Here is a 20,249-nt window from a genome sequence, read left to right on the forward strand (position 1 = left end):
TCCAAATTATGAAGTGTGTTTTGAAGTTTATATTTTCTGTATAAATGTATGATGACAGCCGTGCCTTTGAAGCTGCCTGAACCCTATTCCTACGCCAAGGCAGTCCATTCGTTGTCACCCCGCAATTAGGAACTGCCACCCTCTGATCTTTGTAGATAGGGTGTCAATTGGTAAGCTGGTGATGTCAGCTAAAATAGACTAAAAACCTTAAATTAGATCAGAGGGACATCCCAGATGTTATTTCTATCACACCTATAAATTAACAACTATTTTTAAACCCTATGTTAAAATAAAAAATATGAATTGCCATAATTCTCTCTCTACTCACCTCATTTATGTGGTCACTTCACTTTTATTACTACACTGTCTCCCCAGTCTTGTCTCATCCACCGGGATGGGGATTCAATTCCCTGTGTTGTTCTTTAGAGCAATGAGGGCCGCACTCAATTAACGTTACTACATTAATTTTAAAGCAAATTTTTGCTTGCGGTTCAGAGCTTCAAGGAAAGACTCTGCATGGAAATTACAGTAACTTTAACAAGGCGCATCTACCTATGCAGATCAATAGATTATATACATCTACACATTCCAGGTACTCCAGTTTCCTACCACACTCCAAAAACACTAGTAGGTTAATTGTCTAACAAAAATGAACACTGGTGTTGGGGGCAGGGACTGCTTTAAATTACAAATATTCTCTGTACAGAACTGTAGAATTGGTGGTGATATATAAATGATGATTGATGAATTCTGAAATCAAACCAATGTTGTTTTTTTCTAGCCATGTCATTTTCCAAGCAAGAAATACCCCCCCATAGCTGTATTTGAGAGATTTTTTTTATTTTTTTACTATTTACATCAGAATGACCAGAATTTAAAACTAGATCTTGTCTAGTTTCAAAGAAAAAAGTTAGTCATTGTACTGTACTACATAAACAATGTAACAATACAATATTAAGGAGCGATTTAAGGATACACTTCTGTAATTAGAAAGGATTTATTTAATAATTTTATTTTAAGTTTTAATTAATACAATCCTACCTGGTTTTAATTTATTGTCAATGTGTTATGTATTTATTGGACCAATCTATACACAGCTGAGCCTGCATTAGTAAATTACTACAAGCCACTGCTGAGTCCATTGTGATGGGACAGTGCCTTGCTTACACCTCCTGCACCCTCCTTGCTGAAGAGGGAGTAGTGTGATGAAGGGGCAGCAGTGCGATGAAGGGGCAGACCTATGTTATTTGTGTTTTTATAGCAATATAGTGCTTTACTGACATTACAAACCTGACCAACTTGTATTCTAAAATACCTTAATTTGTGAGAGTGCTGTATGACACAAGGCCTACCGGAATTTGATCTGGAGAGGGGGGGGGGGGGGGTGAGGTCATGATTAATCTTTAAACTACCCCCCTCCCCCTACAAGAAAAGTCTAGAGCCACCCCTGCCCAGTAGAGTAGAACAGGCAGGGGCAGGCTGTACCGGGGCAGTGGGCCCCCGGGCTGCTCAGTCTAACGGCTGTTCAGGCCTGCCGCCCCCCCAGAGGATGCAATAGCTTATTAGCGGTGGCCGCTTCACTTGTCACGCGATGTGTCAGCGCACAGACGGCCGCATCGTGTGTCATGTGATGCGGCCGCCTGTGCGCCCCCGGGCTGAAACCTGCCAGCCCGCGCCTGAGAACAGGGCTTCAGTGCACCAAGTAACCCTTGTCACTCTGGATTGCGTTAGCAGTACAGCAGCCGAGCTCTACTTAACTCCTAGCCATGGCAATAGGTAATGTTTTATTACTAAAGTGTAAGTTCGTAGATCCCAGCTGGCTCTATACACAGAACTTCATCCATACTACACATGAATCCTGTGATTACTACTTTAAGCTCACATTAAAAACAAGTAAAACCCTATTTGTTAGGGCCTTGTCAATTGTATTCCATTGTTTGGTTATTACACTCATTTAAATTGATAGCCACTTAGATTGTTCACATCTCAATAAGTATGGCCCAGATTATTTTTTTTATTGGCGTGATTTATAATTGCGAGAGTGTATATTAAAGTGAATATATTTTCATTAGTAATAGTAACCAACTAGCAAAGCTTTAAGGTTCACAATACTCTGAGTATATTTGAAAGTACAATACTCTAATGGCATATACTTATTAATGTCCTCAGTGAGAATAATCAAGATTCCTGTACCCGTTATCCCAATATTGATAGGACCGATGAGCAACACTTGTGGATATTAAATCATTTACTTCTGTACAATATCCAAGAGTACAATATCCAAGAGGTAAATGAGGTTTATGACAAATTAAATTCTGTTTGTAATAGTGAGTGCTCCAATCAGAATCTTGTTATTTGATCTATACAGCCCATTATGTAACTGCAGGCTTCTCACAAACCTATGATCTGCAATAAATCTAGATCCCTCCATCAGACTCGCCCAATGGCAGCCTGCCCAAGGTGTAAGCTCTACCTACGTTCAACCTTCATTGACAAGTGTATGGTTTGAAGACAAAAAACCCAAAAAAAAAAAAGACAAGTTTTTTACTTATGTTACAACCCAACCCTTCATCCCAGTAGGGATGATTTGCACCCAATCTTATGGAAGGGGGACCACATCCAAACATGGCCCTTCATAAAGAAATGATACCCCACAAAAGCATAGTTTCTCTATAAAGCCCCTGTACTGTTCCTTCTAGTTATGCACCAAGCCAGGTCCTATATGAGGAAATAGGCAACCTCATAAAGATCCATCAGGACTGAGGTCCATGAAGTGAACCTAGTCCTGCCCCACCTAATAAAGACCACACATTTAAGAGTTAAAAGGTTTATTAAAAAATATAAAAATGTAACATTAAGAGCATTTATTCAGTGCAGCGAGCGCCACAGTTCAGCCAGTCTTGTCTTCAGGATACATGTTTAGCAAAATTCACCAAGAGTTCGGAGTTGAGTTGTGGCAGACAGCTGATCCGCATCTGCTGGCTCCTGGCATATTTGTCTCGGATAGACTGCAAGAGAGGAAACATGAGTCAAGTCTGTAGCCTGCCATATTCCTCATCACTGAGACTCCAACTACTGCAAAGCTTAGATACATGTAGTACATCGTGAAAAGGGGACAACTACCCATTGACATTTTACTTGCCTATAGTGTGTCGAGACAAACACCAAATACATATTAATATGTTTAAGTGGTAAAAGCAAGTGGTAACCAACAAAAAAAAAAACAAAAAAAAAAATTGCCGAGTGCAATTCAGTCTCAATTTTATAAGGTTATGCTATATTCCACCTTTGCTCTGATGAAGTCTACAATGTATACTGAGCACTCAGGAGGCAGATGGACACTCAGTAATACTGCCCGATGCTTGTTCTATAACAGCCGCTTACCACCCCTAGAGAATGGATGAAGTGAGGCAGATAACCAGCTCTCACCAGCTACAAACAAACATGACTAGTTAGAAAACTGAATTAGATCTCCATGATTAGGAATATACACAGTTTTATATATGCACCAATTTTTAACTAACAGCTCTAGATCGGGGTGTTCCATAAAGAGACTAAATTTCTATGCAAATAGTAATTCACTATATTATAAACAAGCCAGACATAGTAAGATGAGCTGTCCAGTAGTCAAGCAGAAAGCCAATTTGCCAAGGTCACTAGCAAATTAAATCCATTGTAAACAAATCTACCTTACTATAATCAAATATATCAGTCATAAAAGCATTAAATATAGGAGATAACTGAAAGGCACCCAGTTATTTTAAACACATGTTTTTATATTGTGCTGGTTTTTAATATTGCAATTTTAAAGCAAGAAGGCAGTCATTTTTTCTAATTACATAAGAAGGGAGTCCACAGTGCACCATCTTTGAACAAACTTCTGGACTCTTCTTTTTGTATTAGATTTTGCCTAGCAGTCCGTTCTTGGTTTCAACTTTAAGTACTTCCTGAAGTCCCATATGATATAATTAACCCAGCATCATTTGTTAGGAAAGAGTCATACAAGTGGAGTTGCCCTGTAACTTATCCTCCCTGTATAACATTAGATTTTAAAGCAAAGCATTGTCTAGTTTTCATGAAGTCCGTGTGATTTCTGACATCCCCCACACCATGTACAGTTTACAGAACTCTGGGCAGTTTTTTATTTTTATATCTGATATTAAATCATGAAAAGCTAGATTCATTTGCAACATTAAGCAACGGAAGTCATTGCACTAAAGTGATGCTCATTGGAAATACAAGCAATGCTAGAATTTAGTAAGAGAACAGCCTGTAGAGTACAGCTCAGCAAGGTCACCATCTTACCATAAACTTGGTGAGTCCTCGATTTACTTTCAGGACATTTTTTGCTAAGTGCTGCATGACTGGCACCAGAGAGCTTTCAGTGTAGACCATGTAGTGCTGTAGAGTTGGAGTCTAGAGAGATAAAACAAATTACACATACATAGACCTTATATACATAAACTCCCATCAGTCTGCTTCATTGCAGTCTAATTTCCCCCAACACATACTGGAAGAGACTAAACGTCAACTCAACAGCAGCCAATTAACCTACTAGTAGGTTTTTGGAGTGTGGAGGAAACCCACACAAACATAGGGAGAACATACAAACCACAGATAAGGCCATGGTTGTGAATTGAACTCATGGCTCCAGTGCTGAGAGGCAGAAGTGCCAACTACTAAGCCACTGCTGCCCAATGGTCAAAGCCCTGTAGATGTTTTCAGGATGCAGAGTTCTTCACCTAGGATCATGCGATAACAAAACAACTCACCCATTCACCATCCTCTAGGAGCTTCTGGGACAGGCAGAAGGCAGCTGCTGCTACTTGTGATGGAGGTAAATGCACCATGTCATAATCCAGCATAGCCAGTTCCATCAGATATTTAGACAATGTGTGTAGCGATGCTTCCACCTAGATAAAAACAAACATTTGTGACCAAGATACATGTTCAGATGCTACTGTATGTCAGTTTTAGGAGAACAAGTCTTCAATGAAATTAGAGTTTCCTCTGATGTCAGAAGTCATCTCTAGACACTGGTACTTTGTACACCAGAAGTCACACCTTCCCCTTACAAGATCACAAAAAGGTATTTCTTCTAGCATCAACATTAGTTAGATTTATGCAGATATTGTGAGCTTCTGTCCATTAAGTTAGATTTGAAACTGCAAAGTTTAAGATAGATATCAAGTACAAAAACTATTCCACAAGACTACCATAACAGGCATTTACGATGAATTAATCTTTTTTGTAAATAAGATTAGTTTATCTGGAGCATTCAAAGTTGACATTAAAACTTAGGATATAGACCCAAAGGTTAAATCTCAGTGGTCAGTTATTTCTGGCAGCTGGAATCTTTGAACACCATAAAATATACTAGTTAACAATCAGAAGTTGTTATAATGCCACTATACAGGTCATGCAGGGATATGGTGGGCTAGAGGGATTAGTTTTGTTTTGCAAAGCTTTTAAAATGTACTTTTGGTAGCAGTTACTGTCTTAGGAAGTCTAATTTAACATGGAGCATCATTCACGATGCCAAGCCACAATTGTTAACCATATGTAGACAAGACATCTCATGAGGCCATCTCTAAGAGTGGAGCCAATAAGCTTAGACATTTGCCAGTATGAAATAGGATTACCTAAACAACAATAAGTCTTATTGATCCAGTGGATCATATTAATCTACTCACCTCTCCAATCTTTGATGCTCTCCTCAAGAAGTGTAGGGGCAATGGCTTGCCAATGTCAAACTTCAGTACTCTGAGAATCTGCATTTCCATATTTCTGATCTGGGCCTTTGTGTAAGTGTGATCAGTCACAAATGCAAAGTCACCAATTGTTGGACAATAGATCTCTTCATATTTACATGCCACAAACATTGCAGTGACACCAGCCAACTGCAACAGCTTTTTGGGCACAGGGTTGGCCTGTAGAATGAGAAGTGACAATTTGGCATATTAAAGATTTACTTCTACTACCACAAGCTGGACTGCAGTGTATATATTTTACCAAAAACCAAGTTAAGGTAGTGGTGGGGGGTGTACAAGGTGACAAAAGAGCTGCTCCCCAAGGTTTCCTACTTTCCTGAAAACATAACAAGTCACCAATGAGGTTCACTGGCAGCAGTATTCTATAATGCAGTTCTTAGATTCACAAGGACAGTCAGGGAGCACTTCAGTCTGTGGTTCTGAAGAGTTCTTCCTGGTCCCCTATTAGAACTGGTTACATGGTCTCTTGGATAATGCATCAGAATAGCCATCCAACCTATACCTCAGATGCCCATTGGTTCAGAAGGGGAGCATACTCCCTAGTATATTAGATACTTTACAAATCAGTTGCAATGCTCACCTGCAAAAACCGATCCAGAATAGACACAGTCATGAAAATGGTCTCATGCAGCAGCCTAAACCTTATGTGGACCTGCACCAGCCAGTCAACAAGGATCGCCCTCATGTTGCCGTTGATTTCCTGCCCTTGAAGAGGGTTTGGTCTAACTGACTGTTCAGCCTGTAAGGACACATTTCAATACTAGTTATCATTAGGGCAAATTTTATCAACTAGGTCAAATTTTAATTATGGGGGATTTTAATTATCCGGACATTGATTGGAGTACTGAGACCTGCGGTACAGCTAGGGGAAATAGGTTTCTGAGCACGCTAAAAGACCATTACATGTCCCAATTAGTAGAGGAACCAACTAGGAACCGGACTATACTGGACCTAGTAATAACAAACAATGTAGACGTAATATCAAATATTCAAGTAAAGGAGCACTTGGGAAACAGTGATCATAATATGGTCTCATTTGAAATTAGTTTCCAGAAACGGTATAAGGCGGCGGTTCCCAAAATGCGCTCCGCGGCTCCCAGGGGTGCCGCAGCGCCGTCTCAGGGGGTGCCGCGCGCCAGCCATAAAAAACCAAACAGAAACACTTAACAATCCGCCAGGACCCAGCATCATCCTCTCTCACACAGCTTGTCATATCAGTGACAGACTGCGTGAGAAAGGAGGATGCTGGGTCCCGGCGCCCGGCAGATTGGTAAGTGTTTGGTTTTTTTTATGGCTGGCGCGCAGCGGAGGAGGGGGGACAGCGCGACAGAGGGCAGAGGAGGCAGCGCGAGAGAGGGCAGAGGAGGCAGCGCGAGAGAGGGCAGAGGAGGCAGCGCGAGAGAGGGCAGAGGAGGCAGCGCGAGAGAGGGCAGAGGAGGCAGCGCGAGAGAGGGCAGAGGAGGCAGCGCGAGAGAGGGCAGAGGAGGCAGCGCGAGAGAGGGCAGAGGAGGCAGCGCGAGAGAGGGCAGAGTGTCTGGATGCAGAGGGGGCATTTTTGCATACAACTAAATAAGCATTTCTGTCCTGACCTAAATACTTATTACAATTTTTTGACCCAACTACTTCTAAAACGTGACTGCTCGGTAATTATTTTGGAGGGGTGCCTTAAAAAATTATGGAGACTCTAAGGGTGCCGCGAACTGCAAAAGTTTGGGAACCACTGGTATAAGGGATCAACTAGGACTTTATAGACTCCTTTAGCATATTAAAATTTGCATTTCTAAAGTTTAAAGAGCATAGACTAGGACAAAGCCTTTGAAGGAGAAAATACGGAAGAAATGTGGGCTGTCTTTAAAATGTTGTTGGAAACATACACGTATAAGTTCATTCCTATGGGAAATAAATGTAAAAGAATTAAGTCGAAACCAATGTGGCTAAATAAAAAGGTAAGGGAAGAAATGCAAAGAAAGAAGCGTGCATTTAAATTGTTTAAGTCTGAAGGGTCAGAGGAGTCCTTCCGTAGGTACAAGGAATGTAATAAAACATGCAAAAAGGAAATTAGATTGGCTAAATTAGAAAATGAAAGGCACGTTGCAAAAGAAAGACAAACCCCAAAAAGTTTAAGTATATAAATGGCAAAAGGATTAAAAAAGATAATATAGGACCCCTAAGAAGTGAGATGGGTGAATTGATAAATGATACTAAGGAAAAAGCAGAGGTATTAAACACGTTCTTTTCTTCAGTATTTACCAGAGAGGAACAAATGGCAGGAGTAATACATAAAAATGGAAACGAAACCATGCCATTAATTAATACTTGGTTGTCAGAGGAAGAAGCCCAAAGGCAACTGAAGAATATTAAGATAAATAAAGCTCTAGGTCCAGATGGCATACACCCAAGGGTCCTTATGGAATTAAACTCGAAAATAGCTAGACCGCTATTCTTAATTTTCAGAGATTCAATCTCATCAGGCTCAGTAATAAGGGATTGGCAAATAGCAGATGTGGTGCTGTTTAAAAAGGGGACGAGATCACAACCAGAGAATTATAGACCTGTAAGCCTGACATCAATAGTGGGGAAACTACTGGAAGGTATTTTAAGGGACAGTATTCAGGATTACTTGGTACACAATAAAATTATTAGTGGGAATCAACATGGATGTGAGGGATAGGTCATGTCAAACTAATCTAATTAGTTTCTACGAGGAAGTTAGTGGGAACTTAGACCAGGGCAGGACAGTAGATGTGGTCTACTTAGATTTTGCAAAGGCCTTTGATACAGTACCACACAAGAGGTTGGTTTACAAAATAAGGGAACTGGGTCTAGGAATCAAAATTTGTACTTGGATCAAAAACTGGTTAGAGAATAGGGAACAGAGAGTTGTGATAAATGGAACATTTTCTAATTGGTCAAAAGTCTTAAGTGGAGTACCTCAAGGTTCCGTGCTGGGGCCACTCCTTTTTAATATATTTATTAATGACCTTGGTGATGGTTTAAAGAGTAAAGTTTCTATTTTTGCAGATGACACTAAACTCTGTAAGGTAATAAAATCAGAGCAAGATGTAGCTTCTCTACAGAGGGACTTAAATAAACTGGAGGATTGGGCAGCCAAATGGAATGAGGTTTAACACAAATAAATGTAAGGTTATGCATTCAGGGATCAAAAACAAGAACGCAATCTATAAATTAAATGGAATTAATTTACGAGAAGCTATATTGGAAAAGTATTTGGGAGCGCTTGTAGACAGTAGACTTAGCAATAGTGCTCAATGTCAAGCAGCAGCTGCAAGGGCAAACAAAGTATTGGCATACATAAAAAGGGCATAGATGCAAGGGAAGACAGTGTAATTTTGCCACTGTATAAACCGTTGGTAAGACCTCATCTTGAATATGCAGTACAGTTCTGGGCACCACTCTATAAAAGAGAAAATTTGGAACTAGAAAGGGTTCAGAGAAGGGTGACAAAATTGATAAAGGGTATGGAGTCATTAAGTTATGAGGAAAGGTTAGCCAGTTTTGGCAGGTTTACTTTAGAAAAGAGGCGTCTAAGGGGAGATATGATTACTATGTACAAATACATTAGGGGTCAATACAGAGAGCTTTCATGGGAACTTTTTACCCCAAGGACCATACACAGGACACATGGTCATCCCCTAAGGTTAGAGGAGAGGAAATTTCACAACCAGCAAAGGAAGGGGTTCTTTACAGTAAGGGCAGTCAAGATATGGAATTCATTGCCAGGGAAGGTTGTGATGGCAGATTCAATAGATATGTGAAAGTGTTAGACAAATTTTTAGCGGAAAGGTGTATCCAGGGATGTGACTGTTAATTTAAAATGAAGGATAGTAGTGGATATAGGATAAAAATAGAACTGCAATATTGAGTCTGGGGGGATTTTCACAATTGAAACAGATTGGCGGTTGCTTACTCTGGATTAATTTCAAATATAAGTGCAGGATCGCAGGAGATCCAAAATAGGTTAACCTTGATGGACTGGTGTCTTTTTTTCAACCTCATCAACCATGTTACCATCATTGGTCTCCTCAGAACCCATGTTCTATGCAGCTATCAATTGAGGCAAACGGTTTCTAAGAATGACTAACCTAACCCTACCACCCATGTCATCCTCACCCCTTTTTAAATTGCAAGGTCTCAAACCAGGATCTGTCTGCTGGCTCCCAAGTTTTCCCATTTTACCCATCAAGTTTTGCCCAGAATGCAAACTTATTCCTAAAACAGAGGACTAAAAGAACAATTCACTTGGGCCTGTCCACTAGAGGCTGCTGTAGGTGCTTCTACAGGGACTACACAACATCACCACTAACTGGATGTGGTTGTAGGTTTTAAACACGACCCTATAAATCATATACAAGGACAGAACAGTACATTGTGTGCGCACAGGATGATACTTGGATTGAGGATTTAGCTACAAGCTGCTGGAGGATTCGCAAGAACATTAATATTTCAGACCCAGCGCCATTTTATGTGTAATAGTAACCTGTATGTTGACTTGTTGGCAAGTTGAGGGGCTGGATTTAGTTACTTATTAAGTGGAACCATATTGGAGTTTCAATGATATAATTAGTCTCTTAATTGCTAAAAGCAAGTCAGACAGGTTGCCATTATACATGAAAGCACTGGGTCTGAATTTATATTCTTGCATATACAAGGACAAGCAGGTGTATGAAGACTTCCAGGGGCACAAATTATACTGGAAGTTGGGATAGTTCACTGCCCACCACACTTTATCTGTTCTATCTACTATATAAATGCCACCTGCTGGGCAGAGTTATACACTGACCTATATATTTCTTGAAGGAGGAGAAGTGACAGTTGGGAGTGGTTGGTGGTTGCCGGGGGTGACAGTGGGGAGTTTTTAACACCTTAAGTAGCTTGATGAAGGATGTGGCGATGAAGATGAAGGATGAGGTGATGAAGAAAAATTATGAGGTGGTGACATGTGGACAAAACCACGTTAAAAAAGGGCGCTTGCGTCTGGAAGTAACGCTCTTCCCCTGAGGAGGCCTGGGCTAGGCCCAAATGCATGACAAGAACCTTTTTAACACCTTAAGTAGCTTGATTTGACTAGAATGCATGAGTATCATGCACGGGTTAACTTGTGTATTAATACTTTCATATTGTACATTTTGGTGCAATCAGGTTTTCAATACCAAAAAGATTTACCCTATAAATGAGGAATAAGGATTGTGACCAGTTTATGCAGCATATCAGAAATAAAACAGATCAGCACCCACCTCAAGTTCCATCAGGTAGCAGTAGATATCCTTCACGTAATCACTGCACAGCATGGGGTTGTCTGCATCATCTTCATCCACATCCTTCACATGGAGCAACGCATTGGAGAAAGCCTGGCTCTGCTCTTCCATTGGCGAGGCACCAGATGTATCCATGGGGCTTAGAGAGATTAGCTAATAAACACATGATGCAGGGTCAGGCATTATTATAGTAACTCTGCAGCATGTACCACAGTGCTGAGTCAGTTCCAAAACAACCACATCTGTTCTTGAATAATAAGACAGTCCAGTGTAAATCGAAGCAGCTCAGTTTCATAGAGTGCCATAAACTAGAACAGTGACATATCCATTATAGTGGCACATTCAGAATGTTATTTAAGTTTTATAGCAAGTTTACTTTATCAGCAATTTTAGTACTTCAAAGCCATGTTATAGATATAGGCCTTTGCTGTTCTCCATTGCCACCCAGCCTTGTCTCCAATATGGTCTGTATTCCCCTATGATGTGCACTCCTAATGCCTGATCCATGCCATTGTCTGTCCAGCAGCCTCATCATTACCCATGTCTCCCATATCTGTCCCTTGCTTGGCTCTACCAAGTTTATACTATGCCAGCATTCAGCAGGTATAGCCAAACATAACAGGGATGGCACTCCTGGACCCCCACAAGATTTTCAATTTGCATATCCCTATACCCATGTGAGTGCTTGACAGGGCCTATAGTCAATAGGTAGCTCACATATTGCTCTGACTAGTGATGCCAATAGGTTGCAATGCACAGTGTCCCAGCAGTATCTTATGCTTAAGATTAACTAGCTTCACATATCAGTCATATTTCACAAATTAGTTCTGAGAAGCTCCAGACAATTAAAGTTAAATGAGGCATTGAGAAAGGCTATATATTGTTCAACTTGCATTTTATGTTTAGCTGGTCATCATTCCAGCCAAATCTTTCCTCAATCACATCTAAATTGTTGAATTTACACCAGATAACTGATAAAGATAATGAATAGTGGGAGTGAAACGCACACTATAAAAGTTAGCCGACCATGCTAACAGAAGCCCCACATTGTCTAAAGCTGCAGTTGGACCTTCTCATCCCTTACATAAATCAGATCCTTTGTACAGGAGTATCATTTTAATAACTATTACAACTAAGGTGGAAATCTAGAGCACAGAACTCTGCAGCAAGAAGACCGTTCTGCCACAAACCAGCCGCATCAAGGTAAGCCCACCTACAGACTTCAACTCCAGCAATACCTGAAATCAAAGCCCAACACAATATCCATAGATCTCACCTTTTCGTCCTCCTCTGGCACATCATTAAGGACATGAGCTGGTTTGGCAGTTTTTTCCACAACATTGTTTCTTACAACTTTAGCTTCCTGCAAGAATATTGATAATCATTCGTTGTAGGAGAATTCCTAAGTTTTAGAAACAGAATTATTTCAACTCCAAAAGCAGCAAGTACCCCCAGATTATGGGCCAGTCACCCACACTACATATTTTTGGGAGTAGCCTCTGACTTCAGTACTTTTAAGAATTTTAATTGCGACTTTCTGGAATGCAGCAGATTCAAGTTTTAGGATCCTGACAAGTGTCAAGCCAGCAACCTAGTTTGCATATTTGAATTAGTGTGGTTTACAGAACAGCATTGAAGCTCCTAATACAATAACCTGTGCACTTAATCAAGTTTGTTTTGTCCTAGGCCTGATAATTTAAGAGGAGAGATTTTGAGAAATTCCCTGAACAACAATGTTCATAGTCCAGCATGTTCTTTACCTTTTTTAGAGCAGCTTTGCTTCTCACCATGCAGTTCCCAATGTCACCCAGTGCATTTCGTTGCCGTTGTCTGGTCCCAGCTACCTTCTTTCCAGCAACAGCAGCCTCCACTCTGTTGTCTGCATTGATGCGCATACTCTGCACAGAGCAAGAAATAATCAGACTAACTGTTCAGGAATGTGACAAGCAATCGGGAAAACTCAGGATCCCTGTTCTGGTTAGCAGTGTGATGAGTAAATCAATCAAGATAAGGGGGAAAATTAAAGACAGATGTAACTTAAAGGCTTGGTAGATCAGAGCTTCTCCATAACATCCCAATCAAGTGTAGAAATTGCTTTTTTTTTCCCCCTTTAAAAAAGAAGGACTTGAGTTTGCATCCCATTTGTTATTTAACAAGTGCCTCATCTTATTCCCCTATGGAGTGGTATAGGATAGCACAGTGGCCTAGTGGTTAGCACTTCTGCCTCACAGCACTGGGGTCATGAGTTCGATTCCCAACCATGGCCTTATCTGTGTGGAGTTTTTATGTTCTCCCTGTATTTGCGTGGGTTTCCTTCATTTGCTCTAGTTTCCTCCCACACTCCAAAAAAAACATACTGAGGTTAATTGGTTGCTATCAAAAATTGACCCTAGTCTCTGTCTGTCTCCCCCTCTGTCTGTGTGCAAGTGTGTCTATATTAGGGAATTTAGACTGTAAGCTCCAATGGAGCAGGGACTGATGTGAATGAGTTCTCTGTACAGCGCTGCAGAATTAGTGGCGCTATATAAATAAATGACGATATGCAAAACTCCATTTCTTTCAATACTATAAGAGAGCTTAACTTGACATTTTGCAAGACAGCTGACTGCAGGTTATTGCTTAGCACTAGTCAATTGTAATACCCTCCAAAAACAGGGAGAAGAAAAATAAATTCTTTCCTACAAATAAGATTTTATGGTCTCCCCTTTATATAAATAAGGTGTCGCAATATTTATAGCAGTTACATTTAAAAAAGTCTTTTCCACTAAAAGAAAGCACCGACATAACTGCAGCACGAATACCATTATAGTTCCTGCAGCAACAGTTTAAGCACACAAATATCTCCATTATAAATACAAGACACCAATATCTAGGGCTAGAAACATACTCGAGACAAAAGCAGTAGAACAGGTACAATATCGACCACTCGAACTAGTTTATTTATTCTACCATTCTTTCCAGTAAAGCATCACCGGTACCTTCATGGTATCAGTTTAGGTTTTACACCAGTAACAGTTAATCAGTACCATAACAAGCTTAGTGAACACTGTACTGTAATTAGGCTCTCAAGTCACCCAGCCCGACCAACGGCATAATAACAACGCCCAAATCACGGGTGTAAATCTCACCCTGGTCATAACAGCAGCCATCGCTATTTCCTCTCAATAAATCTCTCTGCTCCGCACAGCTGATGACTGACACTGACACTGATGTTTAAATCCCCGGCACTGCACGACGATTGGCTGCCGGCAGACACCAATAAACAGCTGATTCATGTTCAAATATATGCAATTAGCCCTTAATTGTGTCTAACATGAAAATCAGTGATTTTTCGAGTCACATTGTCGGCAAGATTGTATTTAAATGTCCATTATCATGTATTGTAATGTGATTTTAATTTGTATTTTTAATTTATTTATGCCAGGTTTCACTATTGACTGATTCCCTGAGTGTGATTATAATAGCTGTCCTTCAACCCATGCACACACACCTTTGTAACACATCCGACTTCACAAGTCAGAGACGTTTGTTACATTTACACATTCACGTCTCTCATACATACACCTATGTAACTCCTGCACCTTCATATCTTACACACCTAACACCTTCACAACCACACATTTTTACATAACAACACATACACTTTAACAAGCACATTACACACGTACAATCATGGCTTCAATATTTTTTTGTCTTTATCATATAGTCCAGCATTATATAGTATAATGCTGAAGCTTATAATATAATTTATATTATAAGCTTCACTTATCATATGCCTACCTCAGGGATGCAGGATCCTGCCCATGAGACATATAGACATACACACATACTCATTTTTAATGATGGATACTATTGAGGCTATAACACAATTATTGAGCTATAATCCTAGAGATTGCATAGTCTAGATTGTATTACTGGACATTACTATAGCTATAATATAATACTCGTTATTTTTGCGCTATAATACAATACCAGACTTTAATTAGGGTATATTAGAATGCAAGATACTGGACTGTATAAATTCCAAAACAAATTTACACCAGATATAAAAATTGTCAATTAAAAAAAAAATGCACTATCATGGACATGCTTCTATGTGAGACAAAGCTCACGGGGTAAAGTTATCAAGCTGTGGGTTTGAAAAAGCCGCAGATTCTAGTTATCGTTTATTTAGTATATTCTACAAAATGACAGCTAGAATCTGATTGATTCATTTACCCCCATGTATCCAACTTGGTGGCTGATCCTGACAGCTAGTATGTGAAGATGAATTGCTCTGTAGAGATTATAGAGCAGACCTGGCCAACCTGTGGCTCTCCAGCTGTTGTGAAGCTACAAGTCCAAGGATGCCCTGCCAGCGATCAGCTGGCTATCTACTGGCAAAGCATGCTGGGACTTGTAGTTTCACAACACCTTGAGAGCCACAGGTTGGCCAGGCTTGTTATAGAGGCTCTTCAAAGTAGGATATGAGGGCTCATGTAGAGTTGTATGTATTGTACATCTGTTTATGTAAAATATGCATTTCTGTACTGTACATGTGCACCAAATAAACATACGTGTTTGTCCGTATGCAGGTTTTGTCGTATCTTACACTTACTACGCTTTACAACTGGAGAGGCGGAACGGGAGTAATGTGACTATTTAGTACCAACACTGTCAAACCACATCTCTGCACTGTCCCTGCACTTTCTCTGTACCATTGTATACACTTCTTACTTCTGACGTCAGATGCCACCGATGTACGTGTCTGTTCAGCTATCACAGTGTGTGTGGCCAGCATAAGGTGTTTGGCTGTGACTAATATCCCAAAGTCATATGTCTAGTTCTTCTAAGAGGGGCAGCTTCAGAGTTTCCTATGATTAATGGCAAAGAACCTGTGCCTGGGCCTGTCTGCCTTGGGGTCTGGGCCTGTCTACGTTGTTCACCTAGAAGCAGATGGATGTGTAATACCCTAGAACTGTAGTATCACTTAATAACATTGTTAGTACCATGTGACATAATACACATGCGCTGTATGGTCTCAGCCAGAACTACAATTGAGAGCTACAACTCCCAGTATGCATTGAGGGAGGAGAGGAGGAAGGAGATGGCATGACAGTTATACCCCATTCACATTGCCTCAGAAACCCGGGTTATTGCCGTTTCATGCCCAGACGACCCAGGTCGAGGCTCAGTGTCAATGGGGTCAGGTGTAATTCCTGGGTCATCATAAGACCCGGGTGTTTTGGAGGGTTATTCCTAGGTCCGACCTGGGTAGCCTCCTGTGTGAACGGCGAGAACTGGGTTTTTCACTATTGTAAAGTTAAAAAAAATGTAAAAAAAAATCACAAGAGGAGCCAATCAAAGCTCCTCTTGTGATGTTACCAGAGAGACCCGTGTTCAGTGTGAACACGGTCTACCCGGGTATTTGCCGGGATGTCCTGCACTGTCACCCGGCAATATCCCGGTTCATAAAACCGGGATATTGCCAGGGCGGCAGTTTGAAAGTGGAATTAGTAATATGCAGAGCTCAGTGTGGGCAGTTGATAAGAGGAAGTTGGTAAATGTGGTTGGAGAGTGAAGTGCTGGAAGGAGGCGTCAGTGAGTAGAGTGTGAATGAATGGTAAAGATAAGAGTAACAAGGTATTAATAAAAGTTATAGAGCCAGAGCAGCAACAAGAGTTACACAGTAAAGAACAACTACAAGAACAGAAGAGAGCAGAGTAGAAACTAAGAATTATTATTGGACTGAGTCTTTAACTATATATATATATATATATATATATATATATATATATATATATATATATACATACACATACATATATACTAGTGTTCATTGTCACCGTGACAGAAAGAGAACTGAAGCTGAAGTGAAATCCAGAGTATCTAGCAATAGAGAGATCAGTGTTTCCACTTCCAGAAAGGACAGACAGATAGGTAACCGCTACAAGTATTACACCTCAGACACATATGTTACCTTTATATCTGTTTAGTACTACTCTCCTATTATTGAGTAACTTTGTGTTATATGGAATAAATGCAAGAGACCTATCATTCAAGCACTATGAGACATTAAACACATTAAAAGACTGAAAGTGTTATAAAGACATACTGATAAGGTGTCCTGATACGTACATCAAGTGCACCAACTAGAGAACATTGCATTGATAATAGTTTAAGTAATGAATATAAATATTGAGTCTGTGTAAGAGAGATGTGTCTGGGAGTCATCAGTTGGTCTTTGAGTGGAGTATTTCATTAGTGTCACTATCGGGGTAACAGCTGTAAAGCATTACAAAAAGTGTAAATATTGATATAGTATATGGTTTTAAATACAGAGAATCGTACAATTACTTAGGTAAATACGATTGTTTAAATTATAGACATTTAGGGCTAGATTTACTAAGCTGCAGGTTTGAAAAAGTGGGGATGTTGCCTATAGCAACCAATCAGATTCTAGCTTTCATTTTGTAGAAGGTACTAAATAAATGACAGCTAGAATCTGATTGGTTGCTATAGGCAACATCACCACTTTTTCAAACCCGCAGCTTAGTAAATCTAGCCCTTATTGTCTTCAATTTATTGAGAATACTGTAATCAGTTAGAGGAAAGATAATGTATAACAGTAGTAGTATTAGCTTAGTGAATCAAACGTTTCTTAAAAAAATAAATCAAAAGTTTTTTCCAAATAATTTAACTGAATGTTGAATTGTCCAAAATTCCCCGTCTGTTGTGGCATCATATTGTTTGTGTGTCTGGTGGCGTCTCTGCCTCTTTGCCTTGTGTTGATGCAGAGTCCAGGGCCACGAAGGGACTAGCAAGGTCTACAGACACTGGCCTCGGTGGCACACCTCAGGTAATACAAATATCCATAACATTATTACAGAACATCTCTCGCAACACCTGTGAGCCTTAAAGATAAAAGCTGGGTACACACTACACTGTTTTCGTCCAATAATCGGCTCAAACAGCCGACATACGACCGCTCGTTCAAAAGTCGGGTCAGTGTGTACAGTGACACGATGGTCGAAAGTCTGCCCAAATGGACGATTGTCGCCTCATTTGGTTGGTCGTACCGTTTAATATTTTCATTCCAATCTCGTTTCCGCTGTGTAGTGTGTATAAACTTCCGACAGATCCACGACAATTCTCCGATACTTCCTCAACCTGGGGGCGTGTGTATGTTAATTTTCATGTCAATCCCAGTCCCACGTGGTGCGGAATCCGCACATCAATGTGTTTTGTATCGATGTATATTGCACCTGTCTGGCTGCAGACCATTACACTTGTGCAAAGCACGTGTGTTATTACCCTTTGCGTCTATGTCGGCAATGTGTTTATATTTACTCTTTATACACTTATACCTTTATAACCTATTAATGCTATATTAACCTTTATTAACTTATAATTGTGAATTACCCAGAATAAACCACACAGTGTTCAAGCAACATTTTTATTGCAAGAAAAAGGTACAAAAATGTTAACACACACAGCTATCAGAAAGATCCGCATGAGAAGTGAGCGCGCCCATGCCAATCAGAGAGCTGAATACTGCAGAGTATTATTTTTAAGGTATTTTTAAAGGTGCTACTGGTTTGTGGCAGAACAGGTCTTGATGCCGTTTCTATTCCCTTTGATTTCTTTATCTACGAAACAAGGAAATAAAAAATGTTTATCATTTAACTTCTATATCTGTAATTTATATTCTACGACATAAATACTCTCATTTTCTCACCTTTCACACTGCTCGAGATCAGTTTACATTTATATTTTGGTCCCTGTGGCGAAATCGCAATAATAGCGGGCTTAACCTCCGAGCATTCTGGAAAACAGGCGCCATTTTGGTTATTATAACGGTACAGGTATGTGCCCAAATCATTTACATGTCTACACATGTTCACTGAAATACCTTTGTGTAGAACTTCTTTAGTATATTTTTCTTGTTCAATTTCTCCTTGTTTGCTAACATTAGTGGTATCAGTGGTATATAAACAGGCCTTCTCACCGTTAAATCTTCGTTCTGACATAAAAAATGAGGTTATAAATTAGAATTTTACATTGCTTTATGTGACACTACATCTGCTACTGACCTTTTTAATGTCGTTGTCGTCCTGGTCCAGTACTTTGACCATCATCTCCACCTCTCTTGGGCTCATTGGATTTGCTCTTTGCTCTTCTTGAGTATCTCCATCCCCCACGTTAACTTTTCCAACATTTTTTGGCCCTTCCAGCACCATCTCTGACTCTATCTCCGTCTCCATAGCTGCAACCCCCACTGACACCTTCTCCTCACCCGCAACCCCCACTGACACCTTCTCCTCACCTGCAACCTCCACTGACATCTTCGCCTCACCCGCAACCCCCACTGTCACTTTCTCACTCGCCATCTTCTGACGCTCCTCTGCGCCAAACAGGTTCCTCTGTCATTTTATACACTCAGACATGGGCGTTTGTTTCTGCTGTGGACCAGTCAGCGATGATGCACGCCGAGAATGGAGCATTCCATTACATACGAAGAGGTTTTTATTATTATGGAATATTCATTGCATTCCACTTTAGCAGTTAAATGTTTTTCTAAATTTAATGTATATTACTAAACTTCTATTTCATAGAAATTAAGGGAGTTAACTATAGCTAAAGCTCTGCCCCTTTATGCTAATGTCTTTGGTATCTCGTAACATTTCCCCGCAAATGTCACTGCAGTGTGTACGGAATTTAAATCATTGTTCACGACAACATGGCTGTAAAAAATCGCTAAAGGGACGTTCGCTCTGCCCTTTCTCGTCCTAAACAAGGCTAGTGTGTATGCAGTCCATGGACCGAGCGATCGGACCATCGATCGCATGTAAAATTGCTCGGCATAAAAAGTTGGTCGAAATTTCTGTAGTGTGTACCCAGCTTTTCGCAGAGTAAATAATAATTGTAACTACCAGGGTGTTGCAGATGGGAGCAGATGGATGATTGACTCAGTTGCTAAATGGAAAGAGGGGCTGCACAGAATGAAGTTGGGGGAAGCCAGGTAACTGCTTCTGGACATGCGATGGAGCCCACACATGAATCACAAGACAGTCATGACTCACTCATGGAATCATGAGGTAGACAGGGGTCACTACACTACATGATGACATCATTGAGGAGTAGCCTATGTGGCCTGTGTACATGGGGAACCCTCAGCAGCCTGTGCAACTATTAATCTTCACAACATCAGGTAAGAGAAACC

The 20,249-nt window shown here is 40.3% G+C and overlaps 1 protein-coding gene across 1 annotated transcript; it reads right to left on the minus strand.

Moving 5' to 3' along the window:
- Positions 1 to 2,811: 2,811 nt before the first annotated feature.
- LOC142109331 (G2/mitotic-specific cyclin-B1-like) lies at positions 2,812 to 14,265 on the minus strand. The gene is made up of 9 exons (XM_075193482.1): positions 14,176 to 14,265; positions 12,808 to 12,945; positions 12,324 to 12,410; positions 11,027 to 11,200; positions 6,352 to 6,510; positions 5,694 to 5,930; positions 4,773 to 4,913; positions 4,306 to 4,416; positions 2,812 to 3,008 (listed from the first exon to the last, which is right to left on the minus strand). Exons 1-9 carry the CDS (start codon positions 14,194 to 14,196, stop codon positions 2,907 to 2,909), a joined length of 1,170 nt encoding a protein of 389 aa, XP_075049583.1. The 5' UTR covers positions 14,197 to 14,265; the 3' UTR covers positions 2,812 to 2,906.
- Positions 14,266 to 20,249: the final 5,984 nt, after the last annotated feature.

Source organism: Mixophyes fleayi, chromosome 1 (assembly GCF_038048845.1).
Source record: "Mixophyes fleayi isolate aMixFle1 chromosome 1, aMixFle1.hap1, whole genome shotgun sequence".
NCBI lineage: Eukaryota > Metazoa > Chordata > Amphibia > Anura > Limnodynastidae > Mixophyes > Mixophyes fleayi.